This window comes from Daldinia decipiens (assembly GCF_022478715.1).
Source record: "Daldinia decipiens strain CBS 113046 unplaced genomic scaffold F4813scaffold_45, whole genome shotgun sequence".
NCBI classification, from domain to species: Eukaryota; Fungi; Ascomycota; class Sordariomycetes; order Xylariales; family Hypoxylaceae; genus Daldinia; species Daldinia decipiens.
The window spans coordinates 220,193-239,555 of NW_026054588.1; the positions used below are offsets into that span (position 1 = coordinate 220,193).

General features: G+C 48.5%; 6 protein-coding genes across 6 annotated transcripts; 4 read left to right on the plus strand and 2 right to left on the minus strand.

Moving 5' to 3' along the window:
- Positions 1-2,029: 2,029 nt before the first annotated feature.
- On the plus strand, positions 2,030-3,493 carry F4813DRAFT_383163 (uncharacterized protein; the record flags this gene model as incomplete). The annotated part of the gene is made up of 1 exon (XM_049245910.1): positions 2,030-3,493. The coding sequence occupies one exon, from the start codon at positions 2,030-2,032 to the stop codon at positions 3,491-3,493; it is 1,464 nt and encodes a 487-aa protein (XP_049095595.1).
- A 1,641-nt stretch (positions 3,494-5,134) lies between these two features.
- F4813DRAFT_250368 (sulfate permease) lies at positions 5,135-8,180 on the minus strand. Its single transcript, XM_049240141.1, has 3 exons — positions 7,535-8,180; positions 7,331-7,476; positions 5,135-7,276 (listed from the first exon to the last, which is right to left on the minus strand). Exons 1-3 carry the CDS (start codon positions 7,803-7,805, stop codon positions 5,198-5,200), a joined length of 2,496 nt encoding a protein of 831 aa, XP_049095596.1. The 5' UTR covers positions 7,806-8,180; the 3' UTR covers positions 5,135-5,197.
- A 1,929-nt stretch (positions 8,181-10,109) lies between these two features.
- Positions 10,110-12,382, plus strand: F4813DRAFT_374019 (TBC-domain-containing protein). Its single transcript, XM_049244876.1, has 3 exons — positions 10,110-10,852; positions 10,908-11,695; positions 11,762-12,382. Exons 1-3 carry the CDS (start codon positions 10,352-10,354, stop codon positions 11,883-11,885), a joined length of 1,413 nt encoding a protein of 470 aa, XP_049095597.1. The 5' UTR covers positions 10,110-10,351; the 3' UTR covers positions 11,886-12,382.
- A 1,028-nt stretch (positions 12,383-13,410) lies between these two features.
- On the plus strand, positions 13,411-14,198 carry F4813DRAFT_393534 (uncharacterized protein; the record flags this gene model as incomplete). Its single annotated transcript, XM_049247437.1, has 3 exons — positions 13,411-13,596; positions 13,650-13,727; positions 13,782-14,198. The coding sequence occupies 3 exons, from the start codon at positions 13,411-13,413 to the stop codon at positions 14,196-14,198; spliced, it is 681 nt and encodes a 226-aa protein (XP_049095598.1).
- On the minus strand, positions 14,065-16,295 carry F4813DRAFT_250393 (HlyIII-domain-containing protein). Its single transcript, XM_049240142.1, has 3 exons — positions 15,819-16,295; positions 14,515-15,756; positions 14,065-14,461 (listed from the first exon to the last, which is right to left on the minus strand). Exons 1-3 carry the CDS (start codon positions 15,999-16,001, stop codon positions 14,363-14,365), a joined length of 1,524 nt encoding a protein of 507 aa, XP_049095599.1. The 5' UTR covers positions 16,002-16,295; the 3' UTR covers positions 14,065-14,362.
- Positions 16,296-17,016: 721 nt separating this feature from the next.
- F4813DRAFT_250450 (Fms-interacting protein-domain-containing protein) lies at positions 17,017-18,184 on the plus strand. Its single transcript, XM_049240143.1, has 4 exons — positions 17,017-17,446; positions 17,594-17,837; positions 17,896-18,053; positions 18,107-18,184. The coding sequence occupies exons 1-3, from the start codon at positions 17,097-17,099 to the stop codon at positions 17,935-17,937; spliced, it is 636 nt and encodes a 211-aa protein (XP_049095600.1). The 5' UTR covers positions 17,017-17,096; the 3' UTR covers positions 17,938-18,053; positions 18,107-18,184.
- The last annotated feature ends 1,179 nt before the right edge of the window (positions 18,185-19,363 follow it).

Sequence of the window (19,363 nt, forward strand, 5' to 3'; positions counted from 1 at the left end):
CCAATTGGCTTTCACTAAGCGCAACCGGTATATCTCGAACCTCGTCGGGTGCTATACCGAGACCAGAGGAACGTTGGCTCGATACTTCGCCACGGAAGGGGTTCAAGGGGTTCGGCGTGGGGTTAGGGATGCCATGAGTAATGGAACTAAAGTCTTGTGTGTCTGGAAAGAAGTCTGGAAGGACTCTGGAACTGGGATGACAGCGCTTCGATAGAGTAAGTGTTGGTCATCCCTGGCCGTCTACTCTCCTGATAGAAGGACATAGGAAGCAATTTCCGCAGCACAAGGTCCTAAGCCTAACTCTACTAGCAGGTTCTCAACCATGCAGCCCCGACTACCCCTATTGACAACTGGCCAAGGTGGCAAACTGTTGAGAGAGAAGAGGAACAAATAGACGCGGCGCAGCGGTCTACCATTGCAGTAGTATTGTCCCACAACCTCACTACCTAGTGACTATAAGGCCCTCCTAGAAGTGTCCAATCAAGAGGACTTTGGGGGAGGCAGAGCATGGCATGTCCATCCCACCGAGATCACAATCAAGTGTTTGCATCATCACCTTGGTGCTTGGCTACTCGTCTGCAGCAGTACTCCATGTTCGTGCATTGCTGCAATGGAAGCTGGTATTCGCTCTCACCTGTGAGGCTATACAGCGAAGGAAGCCATGTATGAAGTTTGTCGGCCCGAGCTATGTTATTAGAAGCTAAGAGGTGAGAGGTAGTGTTCCGAAAGCCCACAGGTGCGCCGGATGTTATGCCGGCTCGAAATTCCATACCGGAATAGGCAATACAGGCATCCGGGGTAGCTCGGGGAAATCCTAAATCGGATGGTTCGATTTCGACCCAATGCGCAAGGGCGATTATTACGTGGAATTTCAACAATTCAGGACGACATGGGCCGGTCAAGAACACGACAATTTGGTACGGGAGTCCTCAATTTTCTTTCATTCTCGAGGAATAAATTGAACCTAAAAGGCTCGTTTGAAAAAGGGAGTGTGTTGCAAGAAGCCTTGCTGGCCGCCTAATGGGTCGACCTTCGCTGGAGACTTTATGAGTTTTTATGAGTTTTTATGAGCTTTTATGAGTTTTTATGAGGTGGTCGCGCCAAGAGGCGGCCTAGCACCGAGGCTTCGCGGCCCAAATCGCGACCCAAATTACACGATGGTACACGATGGACCTCTCATATGGACGGCGGTCGCATTCAGGGCCCCGGCCGTGCTTTATATGCTAGCCCACAACTACGGATCCGTGCTACCTTTCTCCTCCAAGGCAGAAAATGAAGGTAAACGAAGGTAAACGAAGGTAAATCAAGGTAAAAATACCGCTCCGATGACACCGTTCGGCTTCTTTGCCAATCATAACCCCGGTCGTCCTCTGTGGCTGATGAACGCCATTCGTCTACGTACAATACAGGGTAAGCATGCTGCATGCTACCTAAGGTATAGTACCAACCTACATGTAGGTATGTGTGTGTTAGTTATAGCTTTCTTTTCTCTTATCGTCTGTCGTCAGCAATAGCTGATGTCACGAGGTAAGATTCGGCATCGCCAGTCGTATCCATTCCCTCGGGTCCAACGATTACTGCTTCTAGATATTAACTGCACATCATACAATGTCGTTTCAGCTGCGACGTCCCTTTTGAGTTGTTCATTTGCCCATTTCGACCCGTGGCTGGTGATTCTGGTGATTCTGGTGATTCTTGTCAGGTATTCTGCTTCTTCCCCCACGCCTCCTTTCCCCTTACTCACAGTTTGCCAGTTTACCAGTTTGCCATTTTGCTCGCAGCTCACACCGAATAGGTAAAGTATGACTGTACCTTGAACCAACGTAGACCAAGCGGTCTCGATATTGGGTCGCTTTTGTCATCATGTCGGACTTTTTGGGACCTGGCCTAATCCGTCTGCCTGTTTCCTAAGGCTGGCTGGCTATGTATGTTATATAACCAACCGTCTTCGTCATTTTCAATATATGCGTGCAATGAATCCTTCGGTATCGCCTTTGTTTCATCTCAACAAGCTTCCTATCACTTACCTATGTCCCCCCCAACGGAGCGTTTTAGGACGCTTTCACTCGGAAGCATGCCGCCCGTAACTCGTCTCCAGAGCCGGAAACAGAGAGTCGAGATGGAAGACTCGAGCTCCGAGTCGGATACCGAGCGGGATTTCGATATCGACGACGATGGCTTCATGGTTTCTCCATCTAATCTCAGGTACTCGCTGGATCTTCTCGACGAGGAGACGCGGGATAACGTCAATAAAGCTATAGAGGTGCCCCCGCAGTTCACTTTGCGTGGCTGCCAGGCTGGGGACGAGCGCTGCCTCTTCCTGATAACGGAGCCGGTCGAGTATACTGTTCGGACTGGCTCGGAACAGAGCGGCTACGGCATTCCAAGTTGTACCTGCCAGAATGGCGAGCGCGGCGAATCCCCCTGTCGACATATCCTCTGGCTGCTAGACCAGATTACTAACCAGGTCCTGGGCGTCCAGAGGAGCCCCTTTTCGTTAACAAAGTACGGGTATCCGGCAGAGCTCGGGAACCCCTACGATGAAATATCGGATTTCCATCTGGATATGCTAGCCGACAGCCTGCACTGCGACGTGGTCGGCCAGTCCCCCGATCCCAACCCCAGACGGGTCCGGGAGGCGCGGGAGATACTCGCCTCGCTCAACGAGGTCCCCACCGACGAGTACCGACCGGATCTCTTCGACAACCCGCGCAAGGGCCGCCGAGTCGTCAAGAGAGGTGATCTCGAGCAGACTATCTTCCGCATGCTGCTCCGCAACGACGACTTCTTCCAGTACTTCCTGTCTTCCATGCGCGCCGACGAGCTGCACTCGAACCAGTTCCGCTCCTTGCAGCTCCGCGCCGACGCCGCGCTCGCTGGCCTCCAGCAGTACGCGGATAGTATTGCTACTTCTACTTCTACTTGTACCTCTACCCCTACCCCTACCCCCGCGCTGCACAACGCCGCGCGTCCCAAGGACGTCAAGTGGTGCGCCGCACACCTGTCCCGCGTGACGCGGCAGATCCGCAGCATAATCCACAACACGGAGCGGCCGCTCTCGCGGTGGGAGCTGCGGGCGGCGGCGCGGGCGGCGGTGCACATCCTGGACCGGGTGGTGGTGGGCTGGGACCGCGACGTGGGGCCGGCGACGGTGCCCCGCGCGGAGCGCAACCTGTTCTTCCGGCTGGTGGGCGGCGAGGACCGCAACTTCGTCGTGGATATCCTGGCTTCGATCCCGCCCGAGGTCCTGGGGCCGTGGGTCGACGAGCTGACGGGTCTGCAGAGGAGGGTTGTGGAAAGGGGGGCGCCGGGCGCGTATGCGGCGAGGTTGGGGTCGCTTGTTGGGTATTTGAGGGTTAGGTGGACGGCGAGGACGGAGGGAGGAGGAGGAGGGGGTGGTGGTGGTGATGGTGATGGTGGAAGGGGGAGTGGAGGGTCGAAGAGGATGGGGATGGGGCAGGGGTTGGGTGGGAGTGCGAAGAGGGTGAGGTGAAGTGAGATGTGAGCTGGCTGGCTATATTACTTTACGAATTCTCTCTCTCTCTCTCTCTTTCGGTGCGGAACTGGGAGGAATAGTAGGCATCCAGTCCTGGAACAGGCTTTCCCGCTACCTACTCTACCTACTCTACTCTACTCTACTCTCGTCTACTCTCGTCTACTCTACGCACACATTGCGAACTGCAGGATTATCCGGTGCGGGACCAATTTTTCCATCCCCTTTCAGGAAAAGGGGGCGGGGTCTAATTTTCTAATCTTTCTTTTTATCCCGAGCTGCGCTGGGGATGGATATCTTGGTTTTGGTTTTGGTTTTGGGGGGAGGTATGTTGTGATTTTAAAGACTACTGCTGCTGCTGCTACTGCTGCTGCTACTACTGGATAGATGGGGATTTCTCGCGATTCGTATTTAGTTACTTGGGTATGTAGTTTGGTTAGGTGGTTAGGTTGGCTTAGATATATGTAGGTACCTAGTTAGACGTGTATAGATTATTGCTACTAGCTAACCTAGCTACATGCAAACGGCAAAGCGGTATAAACTGGGCTTTTGGCGATGAATTTTGGGTAACTGAACTACTGTGATTATTAACTCCCTCTTAGTTTCCCTTGCGATGCCGTGGCCTTTTTCCCTCTGTCGTCTTTATCTCCACGACGACTTTGCTTTCCCCTGAATGTACTTACAACAGGTATGTAAGAGGTATGTAGACCATCTAATCCAAGACACGATATATACCATCGCGACATAACTTTAGGTACAATACTTAATCAAGCCAACTACCGAAATCACACCCCTAGTCCTTACTTATTGCTCGACAGGCCCGTTGGCGCTTCGCCCATCCCATCTTACACTACACTACACCACACCACACCACAACACACCGCCCTACCCCAAATCCGGCCCGGCATCCGACCCAGCCCAGCCCGGCCTACCATCCGACCCGACCGGCCGGCGTCCTCCGAATTTCGCGCAGTGCCCTGCCCGACCTGCATGCATTGCTCCCTCCATCTCTTTTATTATTTTTTTTAATCTTCCCGTTAGGTCTTAATCAGCAATATTTCATTCCGTGCCGCCTCGTCGACATTTCGCCTCACGCCGCCCTGTTTCCGACCGTTTTCTTTCGTTGGCGATTGGGTTTGTTTAGTTGGCGCGGACCCAAGACTGGAATGGGACAGGGCCGTGTTTGTCAGGTACACGAGAGTTCAGGAAGTAGATTAACCAAGGTACCTAAACTGCGAGTCTTCGTTATTTAGCTCGAGGTCCCCGCGCGAGGCCGCCGGAGCGTCGCATAATGAGGGGAATATTAGACGGCTCGTCACCCGAAACAAGCAATTTCACGTAGATGGAAACGCGGTACGGTATCATATTATCACCTGGTATTTCTCGGGGTATATCCAACGCTGCCTGCTTCATATATACAGGTCAGTATGCAAATAATATGTATAACGCAACTCGACGTGACATGGCCGCAGTAGGTACCAATCCCACCAAAAAGCCCCAAGTTATAAGCCAATCCGGCGAAGGAGGCAATCATGCTAAGTCTCACCCTTTCCTTTTCATTCCTTTATCCTCTCTATAGGCCAGTCGCTTGAAATGACTCAATGACATGCTTCCCTAATTTTCTCAGTCCTGGCCACAACGTTAACCGAAACCAATCCTCATTATACGCGTCCTTGCGCGCAGCTATACCCGGTAATATTAACCTCAAACTGTGACGCCAATGTCCGGGCCTCCGGCGGCCTCGACCTCGTCTCTCGCGCGTACATTCGCAATGGCGCTCTGCAGCGCGCTCGTCAAGTCGACGTGGAATAGTGGACGATTAAGCCCGTGTACCGCGACCTTTCTAGTCTCGTTATTCTTAGTGAAATCGGGCGCCTTGTTCTTCGGAAGCACAGACTGCGTTATACTAGAAGCAGTGCTGGGCCCGGGAGTGTCCTGGGTCGACGGGTCTACCAACTCCAACTTGCTGAGGGTCGGTCGTATTTGAGTCTCCTTCTCATTGGCCTCCTGCTCCGCGGCGGCTGCGGCAGAGTCTGAGCCGCCGATCTCGGCGACGCTGAAGATGGACTTCCACCGCGAGTGTAGGCCGTCCGGGCGCGGGGTCGGGTAACCGAAGCCGGCGGAGACGAGTCCCCTCTTCGTCCATCGGTTGTTAATGCAGGCGAAGTGAACGTCTACTACGTCCGGTGCTGTGTAACGGTCTAACTGATTGCGCACGTCGATTAGTTGCTGCACTGACGTTATATCGACGTTGTTGACCGAACTAAAGTCGAATATTATAGCCTTCAACGTCGGTAGCGCTGTGTTCTCTTCTCGACCCTTCTTCGGGCCCGGATCGTTCCACGGACGGTCGCCAACACGCGCAAACGTGTCTGTTCTAGTACGACGCGTATTGGCGAAGATGTGGGTTGTAAGGTAGTCTAGGGTGTGACTTGCGCTTGGGTAGTTGAACCCTTCGGAAAATCGGTAGATAAAAATACCAGGATAGGGGCTAGAGACCTCGACTTCTGGGTTTGAGCCGTCCTCGTGGTCAATTGGGAGGAAAACATTGCGTGTGGGCGGCGAAAGGCTAGAGTCCAAAGCGTCAAAGGTCCCATATTCGCCCACCACGTTGCTGTCGTTGCCGATGAGGTGGTCTCCTAGTACGGAATGTACTTGAATCCTACCGAGGAACCTACCGCGGGATTTAAGGACGCGGAATATAAAAATCGCAAACGAGATACATATGGTGGCGTAGATTCCGTTCTCGATCGTCGAAAATATAGTAACGAATACACCGACGAAGAAGATGAGGACTTCGAGAGGCGATATTCTCCAAAACTTGTAAAGCGTATCAGGTGGCGTTATAAGATCTCCGACGGCGTGGATGATGACAGCGGCAAGAGTTGCGGATGGGATGTAAAAGAAAACAGCCGTAAGCGCATAAATAGCTAGGAGTACCACAGCGGCCGTGATAACACCCGCAAAAGGAGTCCGGACGCCTGCCTTCGATTTGATAGCTGTGCGACTGAAAGAACCTGTCGATGGGAATCCTCCGAGGAAGGGTGCAAGGACGTTGGTAACACCGATGGCAACCATCTCTTGCGACGGATTTATAGTGTAGTTGTTGACGCGGCCAAATGATTTCGATATGGCGATATGCTCGATGAGTAGAACAATGACTGTTGCGGGTAGTTCACCGATAAACGATCTGATTATGGTCGAATCGATAGTTGGAACGGCAGCATGCTGAAAACCCCGAGGGACATCCTTAAGAATGGCGAAGGCAGGGTGGTCGCGGCGGTGCATATTAACCAACCAACTAATCATAGTGTATAATAATATGACGAAGACTGCTCTCAGCGTCGAGAGGAAGAAGAACAGCTTCTGATGGGTCGGAAACTTCTTTGCTGCCCAGGCACACGAAAACCGGATTCCGTAGAGCATTGTGAGCGCTGTTAAACCCATAGCTGCATTTAAATCCGTCTTGCCTAGGTTCTTTAAGGTGTTGATGATGACCAAATACGTCGAATCTCTCGTCGAGAAGCCAGTGATTCCCATAAGCGTAGGAACCTGCCCTGCGGCGATGTTGATGGCGGATCCGGTCATGAAAGCAGCAAGTGATACTAAAGGTATCAGTTCGACGATCCATCCACACCGGATTAAACCGATAAAAAGCACGATGGCGCCGGATATGAGAGCAAGGGCGCTTGCGATGACCCATGGCGCATCTTCGTATTGAGGAAGCTCTTTGATAGCCTTAGCGACGACAGAGCCGGTGACAGTAGAGACGACGGCAACAGGCTTCACCAAGTTAGCGAGAGGACTACTTCAACGAGGGGCTCTACTTTAACGTACTCCTATAGTAATATCTTTGGAAGTAGCAAAAAACCAGTAGATAAGAACGCCCATAAACGATGAATATAAACCAAATTGCACTGGTAGATTAGCCAGCTTGGCGTAGGCCATTCCCTGTGGTACAACGACTGCACCAATAGTTATTCCTGATAAGAGGTTAGTTATAGTTATTCTACCTGTTATAGCCGAGTCGATAGAACATACCTGCGACAAGGTCGCCCACAAGCCATTGTAAATTGTAAAACCCGATCCAGGATAAAAAGGGGAACAATGACTTGAAATAATTTAGTATATCTCGTCTCGACGGCGTAATTTCTGCGAGCCACTCTGCGCTTGTGGGTTGCTGCTCGACGAAACTGTCTGCCGTATGCGTCGAGAAGACCGATTCTCCTCGAGTTACATTGCCCGTATCGGGGTCTTCGAGTTTGATCCCTAAGACCTTTGCTAGAGTTTGGCTAGCTTTCGACGAAGACATCGTGGCGGGTATTAGGTGGGAGTAGAATTAAGAGATAAGAGGCAATAAGCCTTAACGGCAATGGGAATTTTATATAATGAACTTTGTAACCGAAACGAAGTATGGAGTGATCCTATGTAGAATGGATACTATGTTCGAGGAGACGAGGGTTGCGCCTGTAGGAGTACCTAGCAGAGCTATATACCTGCAAGGGGTAGCAAAAGCAGCAAGGCAGCTCAACAAGGCAGCTCAACAAGGCAGCTCAACTTCAACGCTGAGGGTGTGTTTGACACCACTGATTTGGGCGTGGGTTAAATAAACCCGGCTCCAAAGTATCGCTATGAAGAAGCACCGGTAGCCATTAGAATCAAGTTTGATACGAGGCCACAGGTGGTAGTTAATAAACAAAAAATGTTTAGGTTAGACGACAAGATGGATTTGATGAATGGGTAGTCCACAATAAAGTAATGGGTTGATATTTTTTTTTCTTAAATGTTACACCGAGGGGATACGAGGCTTCGGTAAAGACAACAACTATAAGTAGCTCGGTTAGGGGGTTCTCGGGTTGCTTTGCACGGTGTCTTGCTGTAACGTCGACAGCGTTTTTAGTTGTTAGAAAAGAGTCTGCGTCTGTGTAGTCTGTGTAGTCTGTGTAATGGGAAGTGAAAGTTTATTATTAAAGTAGGCCGAGCTCGATACTGGCTGAGTAGTAATAGTAGTAATAGGCTAGGTACCTGTCTTAGTGGGTACTCGAGATCTTAGACTGTCGCCCTAGGGGAACTGGTGGATCGGAGCGCGGACTTGGCAGATGAATAGTTTTGAGATTTCTAAGAACATAATATCATTGTTCAGGTAGAAAAGCTTCGGTGAGCCATAATAAAAGAACAATTGTGGTAGTGAGGTAATAAGTAATTGGATAACTAACGATATTGCTAGCTTACAGTCCATGTTGAAGTTTTGCTAATAGCCCCGGATTGGCCGATCATTCGATGGCGCAATTGGCTTTATACCATTCGAAGTCTAGCGGGATATTTAGAAATAGCAAAGTACGCAATACAATTTCATTTCTCTATTTGAAAGCAACGGACTAAGCCGAACACCAACTTTTACATAGTCCATAGACGTAGTATTCGGTGGTGCTAACTCCATTTTCATGGCATTTTCATGGAACCTTGAGCGCAGCATAACTCAGCAGTTAGACATGGTACAAATTCACAACCTATGCACATATGATCTTGTAATGGAGGTTGAGTATTCTGGTATTAGATATCAATGTTAGTAAGAATGATCTGGAAGTACTTACTAACATAAGACGAAACTGAGGTTGGAGATAATAACGATTGGAACAAGTGGGACAAGTACCCAGATAATTGTACCCGATTCGGCAAAAAACTAACTGAAACAACCAATCACAGAGCTTAATATAAAGGCATGGTCTTAGCGTCGATGGCGCAATCTTTTCTTCAGTTGATGCCATCATTATAAATGCGGGAAAGAGAACACGGGGAAGTTTATCTCCAATGCCTTGTTTTATGTTTGATGTCATATGTTATAATAGATTGGACGGGTGCTGATCCGGTGCTCGGTGCCGGTTTCGCTGTAAGTATTTCTATAGGAACTACGGATTACTATAAAATGGTTATAAGCCGACCTACAAACATATCGTGTTCTTATCAACCCATTTATCTACATATCTAACTTGCTTTCAGAGTCTAGACCCGTGAGAATGCTTAGCCGGCATGGGGCCTCTCTTTACTAGCAGCAGCAGTTAAACTAGTATAATATTTAAATATCTAACCTATATCCATGTAGGTTAAGTCGTAAGTCTCCGAGAGGTAATCCTGAACCGAGCTTCGGCTTCCCCCGATGCAAATAATATGCAGAATGATCGTACCTGCAGGCTTCACGGGCCATAATCTACGGGGAAATCTTGACCAATCCTAGTAGCAGTGGATCGGTCAAAGGTTGCCAACCTTGCTGTAACCTTACCTGCCTTAGGCGTTGACATCAATGTAAGCTTTTTCACATGCTGATCCAATATCGGTGGATGTTGTACAATATAATGCAGGAATGAACTGCAGCATTGGAAAAGAATAACTACCCCTAACATAGGAGAATCATTAAAATACATTACTTACCACCTGCTTCTTAACTAATGCAATTGTGTCGTCTTTGAAGAATAAACATTTATAAAAATAATGCATTTACATAACAGGTACATATTCAGCTAAATAAATAACCTTTTTAAGCCGACGCGTTCTGCTCGCGTTAAAATCTCGTGGATATGTATGAGGAAGGGGGGGGGGGGTGGGTTACCTATTATTAGGTCACTACATACGTATGTTGTATTGTACCCAAGTACCTCAAGCCCTCTCTAAACAACTCCTCCAACTCCAACCTCTTTCCCTGCCCTGCCTTTTTTTTATTTTTAATAATTTTACTGCGCCTAGTCGTCGCACTGCAACTATACAACGTGCTGAGCATGATTTTCCCTCGATATCGACCATAGCTTCAATTTGCGTGTTGCCGCAAATCCATATAGCTATCACTGTTGCCAGCTGGTCAAAATGACGAGCCCAACGCGCGAGTCATTCCCGCCCATCGTGCAAGCTTTCAACACCTTCACGACCACTGCACTTCCTAACCAAACACACACCCCGCCGTCACCTCACACCCACAGATTGCGCAAGCTGCAATCCGCACATAACCTCGGTGCCGCTGCTCGAATATCAAGTCAAAACTCATCGATACCTCAACAAGTTCTTCGACATCCCCAAGAGGGCGTACCACCTCCGACTCGCAATGTCAACCGATCCCCACAGAGAAACAGAGCCAACTCGGACGCGACACCCCCGCAACCCCCGACGCCCTCCATATTTCCAAACAATATTTTGCTATCCTTAAACCACAAGAGAAGCGCTCTAAGTAAGGCTTCAAGAGTAGCTGATGCCATGTCTCTAGACAGACTGATCAGGGAGGGACCCCCTGACGGGGATGTGAATGGTGCTCTGGAGAGTGCGCGTCTTAAGGTCCTAGATCAGGGTATCAGGAGCGACAGCGATGGAATGGTGCGATTTTCTTGATACCGATCCGATATCGACCGTGCTAATAAAGGATGCTTAGTCGCGGACTAGAATCTACTTCTGGCTTATATTTATCGATGCGCCCATTCTTGATACTAACGAGTATCTCGGGCTTATACATCGAGGGGCTTCTCCCGCTTATTCCAAAATCCGAAACGACACATTTCGAACCCTGACTACCGATCCCCTCTTCCGTCGCCGCGTTAGCGAAGCGAGTTTGATTCGTCTTCTTAACGCTATCGCCTGGAAGCTTCACGACGCGAAGGAAGAACGTCGCCCAACAAGTAGCAGATTGTCCCTCGCCGCGACCGAAAGCGCTGGTAGCTCTCGCAGCGATATCTCGCAAACCGATGCGTCTTCACCGTCTGCTAGGAATCGTGCCCGCGCCCTTACGCTCACGACAGAAGGTTCCGATGTTACTACCTCAGAACCAGGGACTTATGTGCAAGGCATGAACGTGCTTGCTGCCCCGTTCTTATACGCAGCCCGTAGCGAGGTGGAAGCCTTCGCTGCTTTCCATACGCTCCTAACTAAGGAATGTCCTGGGTACATTAGGGGTGCAATGGATGGGGTTCATCGCGGTCTAGCACTCGTTGACAAAGTATTGGCGATCGTGGACCCTAAGCTAAGTTTCTATTTAACATCCAAGGGTTTATCAGCAGAGATTTATGCTTTCCCTTCCGTCCTTACACTCTGCGCATGCACCCCTCCTTTACCGGAGGTGCTGAAGCATTGGGATTTCCTCTTCGCCTACGGGCCGCAGTTGAACATCGTGTGTATCGTCGCCCAGCTAATCATGATGCGCAATGAACTCCTTACCTCTTTGAAGTAAGTATACATACCTATGACTACTTGGTATTAGGGTATTGGATTATCATACTAACAAGTAAATAGCCCTAACAAACTCCTTCGATCATTCCCGGCTTTGCGGGCAGAAATGATCAAACGAACAGCTCTGGCTATCATTAGGATGATACCCGACGATATCTATGCTGATATCATACGACACGCTCTATAACATACCCCTTCTCAAAAGGTGACGCGATATGGTTCTCTACGAGTTACGCTCATATGACCCAGGTTTTAGGTGTTGGATCATACATACATCTTTGTAATAACAACTCCAACCGTCGACAATCGTTTCAAAGCCAACTAACTGCGAGATCTCGGCATAATAATACCACCGCGAAAGCCGAGATCTTTAGCGGTTCGGGTTCCTTTTGTCAAGAGGCACTTATACTATAAGACGGCCCTTGCATATAGATTTCTCCAAACAAGAGGTTTACAACGGGTAATGCAAAAAGGGAAAATCTTTTTTTTTCCGATTTTATGTCTTTTTTTCATTCCTCTTCTGTACGGTACTAGACGACATGCACGACGACCGGGGAAGATGCGAATACAAAATAAAAAGCCAAGGGGCCGGCTAGCTCACGATCACGCGAATGATGTTTACGAAACGAATCCCTCATGTGTTTTTGTACAAGTATGGGGCAGGGGGCAGGGGACAGGGGACAGCAGGGCGGGTATTACGGTATATTATACTATACTACTATCCTATATCCCTAGGTATATATATATATATATACATCTATACCATAAGGAGGGATGGTCCTGGTTTTTAACGCGGAAATGAACGATGGCGAACAGGCGGATGGATAAATGGTAGGATGGATAAGGGGGTATTATATTATATACCGTAATAGGCAGGCGCACCGTCGTACGTTGCTGTAAAACTCTGGAAATAAAAGTTATGATCGGAACGTTTGTTTTGTTAATTGTAAGTAGGGCATGTATTAATGGTTGGGTGTCTGATTTGCGGCGATATGAGTGGATTCGAACTTGGGTCTTCAGTCTGGGGGTATAGTTAATATTGACTTTGATGATAGGAGAGGCGTGTTGTAGTAAAAGTCACCTGGCATTTGGAATCCGGGACTTGATAATTGAGTCTGCATGCTCTCGAGCGAGTGAGTATGATGATAAGGGATGGGTTAGCCGATCTCTACTAAGCGAAGTCGAAAGCTAGCTTGTTCCCTTTCGTGTCTGGTGCGGCGGTAGTAGTTATTGAGTTTACGTTGCTTTCTTTCTCCCTTGGGCACCTTATGTAGCATAGGTAGGTAGGTAGGTAGGTATACATCTCCCTACATACTTCCACCGCAGCCCTTAGCCCGGGGGGGCTCATGAAGAAAGACTACACGCACAGGGCGGATGAGTCTATGTGCTACGATATATCGGCACCAGATTCCATTGGAATACTGTGGTCTAGAATTTGTATCAATAGACGAGATAGCCATGAAGAGAGCCTCCAAGTACTGAATAATGATGTATGTATATATAATGCATATGATAGGCCCGCTCATCCAACATTTTGGAATAGCCTCATGCTCTCTCGCTTTTACATCTATCTCTACCACACCTCTACCTCTACCTCTACCTCTACCTTTACCCTTACCCTCTGTCAATACCAGCGTCTCCTCTACCGCTTCTATACCATCTATCATCGACTCATTTACATATCTCGTAACCCAGATACAACTTCGCTCACCATGCTCACTTTTTCGTTCCTATTACTCTGCTGCGGCCTCTTGGTCTCAGCGCAAGAGAAACACACCAGCACCTTCGTCGTGCATCACAAGAGGGAGACGGGAACCTGCGAGCAGACCTATGGGGAAGGCTCGCAGTCGTGCGGCGGCAGCGGAAGCACATATTGCTTCAACCCTAAAATCGGCCAGGTAGGAAAGAACTCGTATATTGATCGTGGAAAACAAATGCTAACTCGGAATAGTCGTGCTGCTCAACAGACAACGGGTTTTGCGATTCGGGAAAGTATTGCGCGCCTGTCGCAGGTTATTGCTGTCTTGAGGTATGAGGTCGACGGCCTTGGTCGATTAAGGGCCCGTTAGCTAACAATATGTAGGGAGAGGATTTAGAGACGTGCGCCCGTAATGCTGGTTTTACACTTCCTGGTTCCGCCTCGAATATGTCTGCGAATCCCCATGTGGTGGTTAATGCAACAACTGTTGCCAGTCCTACGTTAACAGTCCTTCCCTTCCTCAAAGAATCGCCAACGCCAACGCCAACGCCGACACCGACACCGACACCAATGATAGTAGACAGTCAAAACAACTCATGCTCATTCGCTACCCATGCCAACTTAAACACGCCTGTACCTGTACCAACCCTTATATCGCACACGAACACAACAGCCCCACCGCCCGTGCAAGTCTCTTCGGCAGTGAAACGAGCTGAAACTTCGACGGGATTAGTGGCACTACTTAGTTTATTGAGTATTTTGGCTGTTGTTCTTCTTGATTTAGTTATCAGCCCTAGGTAACTTTAGGGCGGAGTGTATTTCTGTGAGAAGGAATCTTGATGGCTATTGTAATTGTCTAGACGTTTGGGCCCAACTATGAAGACATGTGGTTGGGGGATTCGAGAAGTTGCGCGGTCCATTGTACATAACTACCTGACGTCTTGGTATCGGTTGAAGGATCCTGCTTAATAGGTCGGGCAGCCCTGTTGTGCTCGCTGAAAGGCGCCAGAGAAGAATTCTTGCATAGCAACATAATGATAAAGAATTCCACCAAGTACGGCAAGCTACATCCTTAATTAGTGCCAACGCAATCAAAAGGGGTACCATTAATACTTACATGCCATAGGTTGTGCGCATTACCACAGTAGTCAAACGCGCCAGGGCACCATCGCTCGGGGACTTTGCTTGCGTAGACGCAAGCTCCAAGGACATAAACGAAGAGAGATTTGAGTAGGTTGGAACCCGCATAGAAGTCAAGTGCCCAAGCAGGGCCTCGTGTCAGAATGATCTGGAATACCGGCATAAAACCAGTGGCACCCAATCCCACAAAGAAGCCCACCCTCAACCAGGCCATATCCTGTCCATTAAACTTAGGATGCCAAGGGAGGATGGTGCCGGCAATGCCTAGCACAGCAGTTGTGGTCATATATGTCCACCGACTAATCGGTTCACAATAAAAGGCAGTATACTCGGTTGTCATAATCGACGCTGCGATGAGCAATGAGATACCGGTGTAGTCGATGCATGCGAAGCGTTCCAGTAGAGTTTGATCTGCAACGCAGTTCATAGTGTGCCAAATGGTGCTGCAGACCAAGCATTTGCAAGCTGCGAAAAAGAAGACGGCGGCAATAAAAACATCCGTTTTCGAGTAAAGGGAGAAGTTGGCCGAAGTCGGGTAGAAGTAAAAGGCGATGGACAGGATTAGTATCAAACCAAGCGCATGAGACCAGATGTTGACCAGTTCGTTTGAAACACCGAACATTGAGCGAACGCAACCAATCTTGGATTCGGTGAAACGATATCCGCCAAGTATATGAGGATTGACCCTCCAAGGTACGGGGAGCTCCTCATACTTAATAAGGCCTTTTTCCTTAGCACGATTAATTGCTCTTTGTACGTGCTCCTCGACGGTCTCTGCAGCACGCCAGGCTCGCTCAATGCCATCGTCCATAACACCGCGAGCGCGTTCTATACTTTCGTCCACGACCCGCTGGCCTTTGTCTATTAAACTTCCGGCAGCGTCGGCGGCATTCGCAAAGCCTTGGTCGCGGAATTTCAAGGCTCGGGTCTCGAAGTCGGTAAGCATGCCGTCGAGGAGTTCAACGCCGACACGCGCTTTCTCGTTCATAGACTCGGCGGCTACTAAGGCCTCATGATATCTTGTGTCTAAAGTCTCGACCATAACCTGCAATCGCCGCCGCCCAGCGCCAATAACCTCTTCCGAGACTTGCGAGCAGCGTTCACGCACTGCTTGTAACGTTGAAAATGTTTTAGATATACTCGAATCCAGGTCGATAAATTCGCCGTAACTCTCAAGGTATTCAAGTCTCCTCTCTAATTCCGAGAGGAACAAATCCACCTTTATTATACATGTAGTTAGTATAATTGCTACTAGAGCCTCGAAGCGTTAAGGGAATGTACTTTAAGAAGTAAGCCCTCCTCCCCGTCCATGATTTGTTGGACTAAAGAATGTCTTCTCCGAGGCATAAAAGAAGAGTGCCGCCTACGCCGGCGTGGTAGGTTTTCCTGGTCGGCCGTGCCCGAGCTTTTGGAATCAGATTGCTCTTGGCGAGTACCAAGAGCGAAGGTAGACGTGCAAGACATGATGGGGAAAAGGAGCGTATGATGAACTATTGCAGATGTAATGGTTTGTTGTTGGTGCCAACTAATAAAAAGGCTTGGGGCAAGTCTAAGCTGTCAGACGTCCCTGCATGAAACAGTTTATATTGCGACTTAAACGATGCGAAGCTGACCAGTCAAAGCATAAGAATGCAGAATACTTTAAGGGTATTGGTCTCGAGGTTGTTACTTGTTGTGTAGCTGTGCAATGATAAAAGGCGCTGGAGGCGAAGTGGAGGAAAGTTCACTTTCACATGTGGAAGATTGTCGGTGTCATTGGTTGACGGAGGGGGCGCCACCTGAGCGCGCAAACTATCGGACAGGACGGAGTAACTAGTTAGCTTAGATAAGATCTCAAGTCAATACATATGTACCTACCTAAGTACATACCTCATGCAAGGGTAAATTAAGGTTCCCCACAATCGGAATCCCGTATATCGGTTGGGACGTACCGAATACAATGAAGGTTAGTCGGTCTGAATAAAAGGCATTGACTAACTGGTTTCAAATATGTGCAATAATTCTGGCTTCCGGGTGTTCCGTATGTATTATGCTAATGCCTGTATTCTTTTCGAAATTGAAGTTATAACTAGTATTAATTAAACTTAATCATAAAGCCAGGCTTGTTGTACATGTACGAGCTGATAGAGCTGTGTGTAAGCCCCGACTTTCTAACGTCTGTGACCGACATACATAAATCCAATATTGACTCTAATTTCCACTAGGTAGGTAGGTAGGTAGGTACCTATGTATGTAGTAATCTCCAATCATAACAACCCGTGGGGACGCATTCATGCAAAGTTACCTAATTCACTAAAGCACCAAGACCGGCAAACGGCGATTAAAATATCCGGGTTCAAGTAAGGCTGAATATCTAGTTACAAACAAATTCATTCCTGATTGGTCAACTTTCCAATAAGTCTAGACTACCTAGAGCCAAGACCTCAATACCCAGACGTCAACATCAAAAACACCGATATCAGTCATTAAGCTGTAGTTAGCTGTAATATCTTAGTTTATGAATCGCATTTGAGGCTAGGCCCAAGTCTCGACTTCAAACAACTCGCCTTACCCTCCACGATGGCGATCGACGAAATCGTGACAGATGCGAATCTATCGACCGTGCTCGATGCTTCCCGCGATACTCGAGTACAGGCGTTGAGACTTGTTGATCAAATCGCAGCAGCTGGGCCTATCGAAAGCGCATCTCCAGAGGCCCAACTAGAGACCTCTAAGCAGCAAAAGCTTCTAATCACCAACCTTGCACAATTGCGCGGCCTTCACCGATCGGCCTACTTTGGTGCCCGTCAGACCAAATCGCAGACGTCCGAAGCGCGCCAGGAAGTTGACCGTCTGCACCTACAACTTCAAAATCTATACTACGAGCAGAGACATCTACAAGGGGAGATCGCAGCTTGCGAGTCATATGAGTCAGTACCTACTGAAGCACCACCATCCAACTATCTTCCTCTACCAATTCAAGACCTCATCTCCATCTCTACATCAAGCAACAATCCTTTCCGCAACCATTATACTGCATCGGCACCTGAACTTGCGCAAGAACTAATTGTATTCAGCCATACTTATCAAAAACTTCCCCTGATACCCCTTGAAGAGTTCCTCGCATTGAAGCCCGACCACACCGATGATGACGAAAACGCTCTCATGATTGCACGGATCGAGCACGAACGTAGCGAGCGCGAGGCTCTAGAACAGAAGCGAATGGAATTGCTGAAGCGGAAACAGAAGCTTATTGCTGACAACAAAAAGAGAAAGGATGATCTCGCGAATCTTGATAAAGAGCTTGAAAAGTTCATTGACGTACGTCGACTCTGGAATGTCGTTTGGCTAGTATCCAATGCTTACATACCTTGAACAGGCTGCCAAACCAATCCAAAAACTATTCGACAAGAATGTCTAGCCTTTTAGACTTAGTAGAGCTTTCGTGTTCTTGTGGCATCAAACTATCGCATTTTCACCGCCGTGGCCCGCCTCATGATTTCTCCCTATATTAGTAAAGCTGGACGGGTATATAAGGTAATAAAAACTCTTGCTAGGTTTAAAGGAGACGCTAATCGTGTGTACCTCAGCTGTTACAGAGCAGTATCCGGGATATCTCATGTGCAAACGGACATATACCCTCAGCCACGGAACGGGATCATGAGACCCCCTTTATTATCAACTTACACCGTCAGATGCGGTTTATCACCCCACGCATAAATTATGTTGCACTAGAAAAGAGTACATACTTCGAGCGTCGACCGATGATACTCTAGGTAGAAGCTTTTCGATACGATATGGGCAATTGGACGATATCTAATACGATATTCAATTAGGCGTTTCCTGGCGAAGGTCTTGCAGATTACATACATGCTGCATTGTTTACGCCGTACGAGCTGGGTGGAGGGGAGTTTACGGTGAAAATGGCCATAAGTGACAATGATTGTGGCTCAGTCATCTGCAGCTCAATAGCTGGCCATTGGTGTAATTCATCGTTATCTGCATCCGAGCACATCTCCGAGCACATCTTTAATTGAGAATTCGGACTGCGAAATCCGCAGCCCGAATGGAAAATCAAATCCCTAAATTGATAGGAGCGAATAGTAGAGACAACTTCTTCAATGTGGTATGCAAGGGGCATCATACATACACCGCGAAGTTTTAGTCTTAAGAACAAGGAATTTCTTGTAGCTAAACCCCGCACATGATGCTAATGAGATAATAGTGAGCAAAAATAAATCTACCTGTCACTTTTTCCTCAAATGCACGCTGTAATAAATAGGGATTAATCGATGACACATATCTACGACATATACCACAAGACCTGCGTGTAAGAGCATGGGAACTGGCAGCTAAGTGGCTAACGGGCTACATACATAGGTAGGGACGAAAACTACCCGCAGACGTGTTGATTGGCCATATTTAATCCTACATAGCTGCAATGTCGCGTTTTTCTATCAGCTTGAACGCGTTTCACGGATTGGGGTGGCCCAGGTGGGCTCATGAAATAACATGGTGCATGGTGTACATATCGTATCGATCATTGCCAAGCAAAGTCGATATTTGGATAAGCCTTGCCCGAGGACCCCTTATTGAAAGGGCCCCCAGGTCTCTCGCAAAAAGGGATCGGGACTCTTGTTTCGGGCGACGGGCTAGCTAATGTTTTATACGCGGCCCCCAGCTTTGCCAGCTTTGCCAGCTTTGCGAGCCACGCTGGCTAGCTTGTCCCCTATTGATGCGATTGTCGTATCTGTGCGATGTACATACGAGCCGTTCTTGGGGAATGGCGCTTCAGAAAAGAGTTGAGCTGGTCGAGCTATCAGTCGGTAGCACCGCGCTTAGAGCTC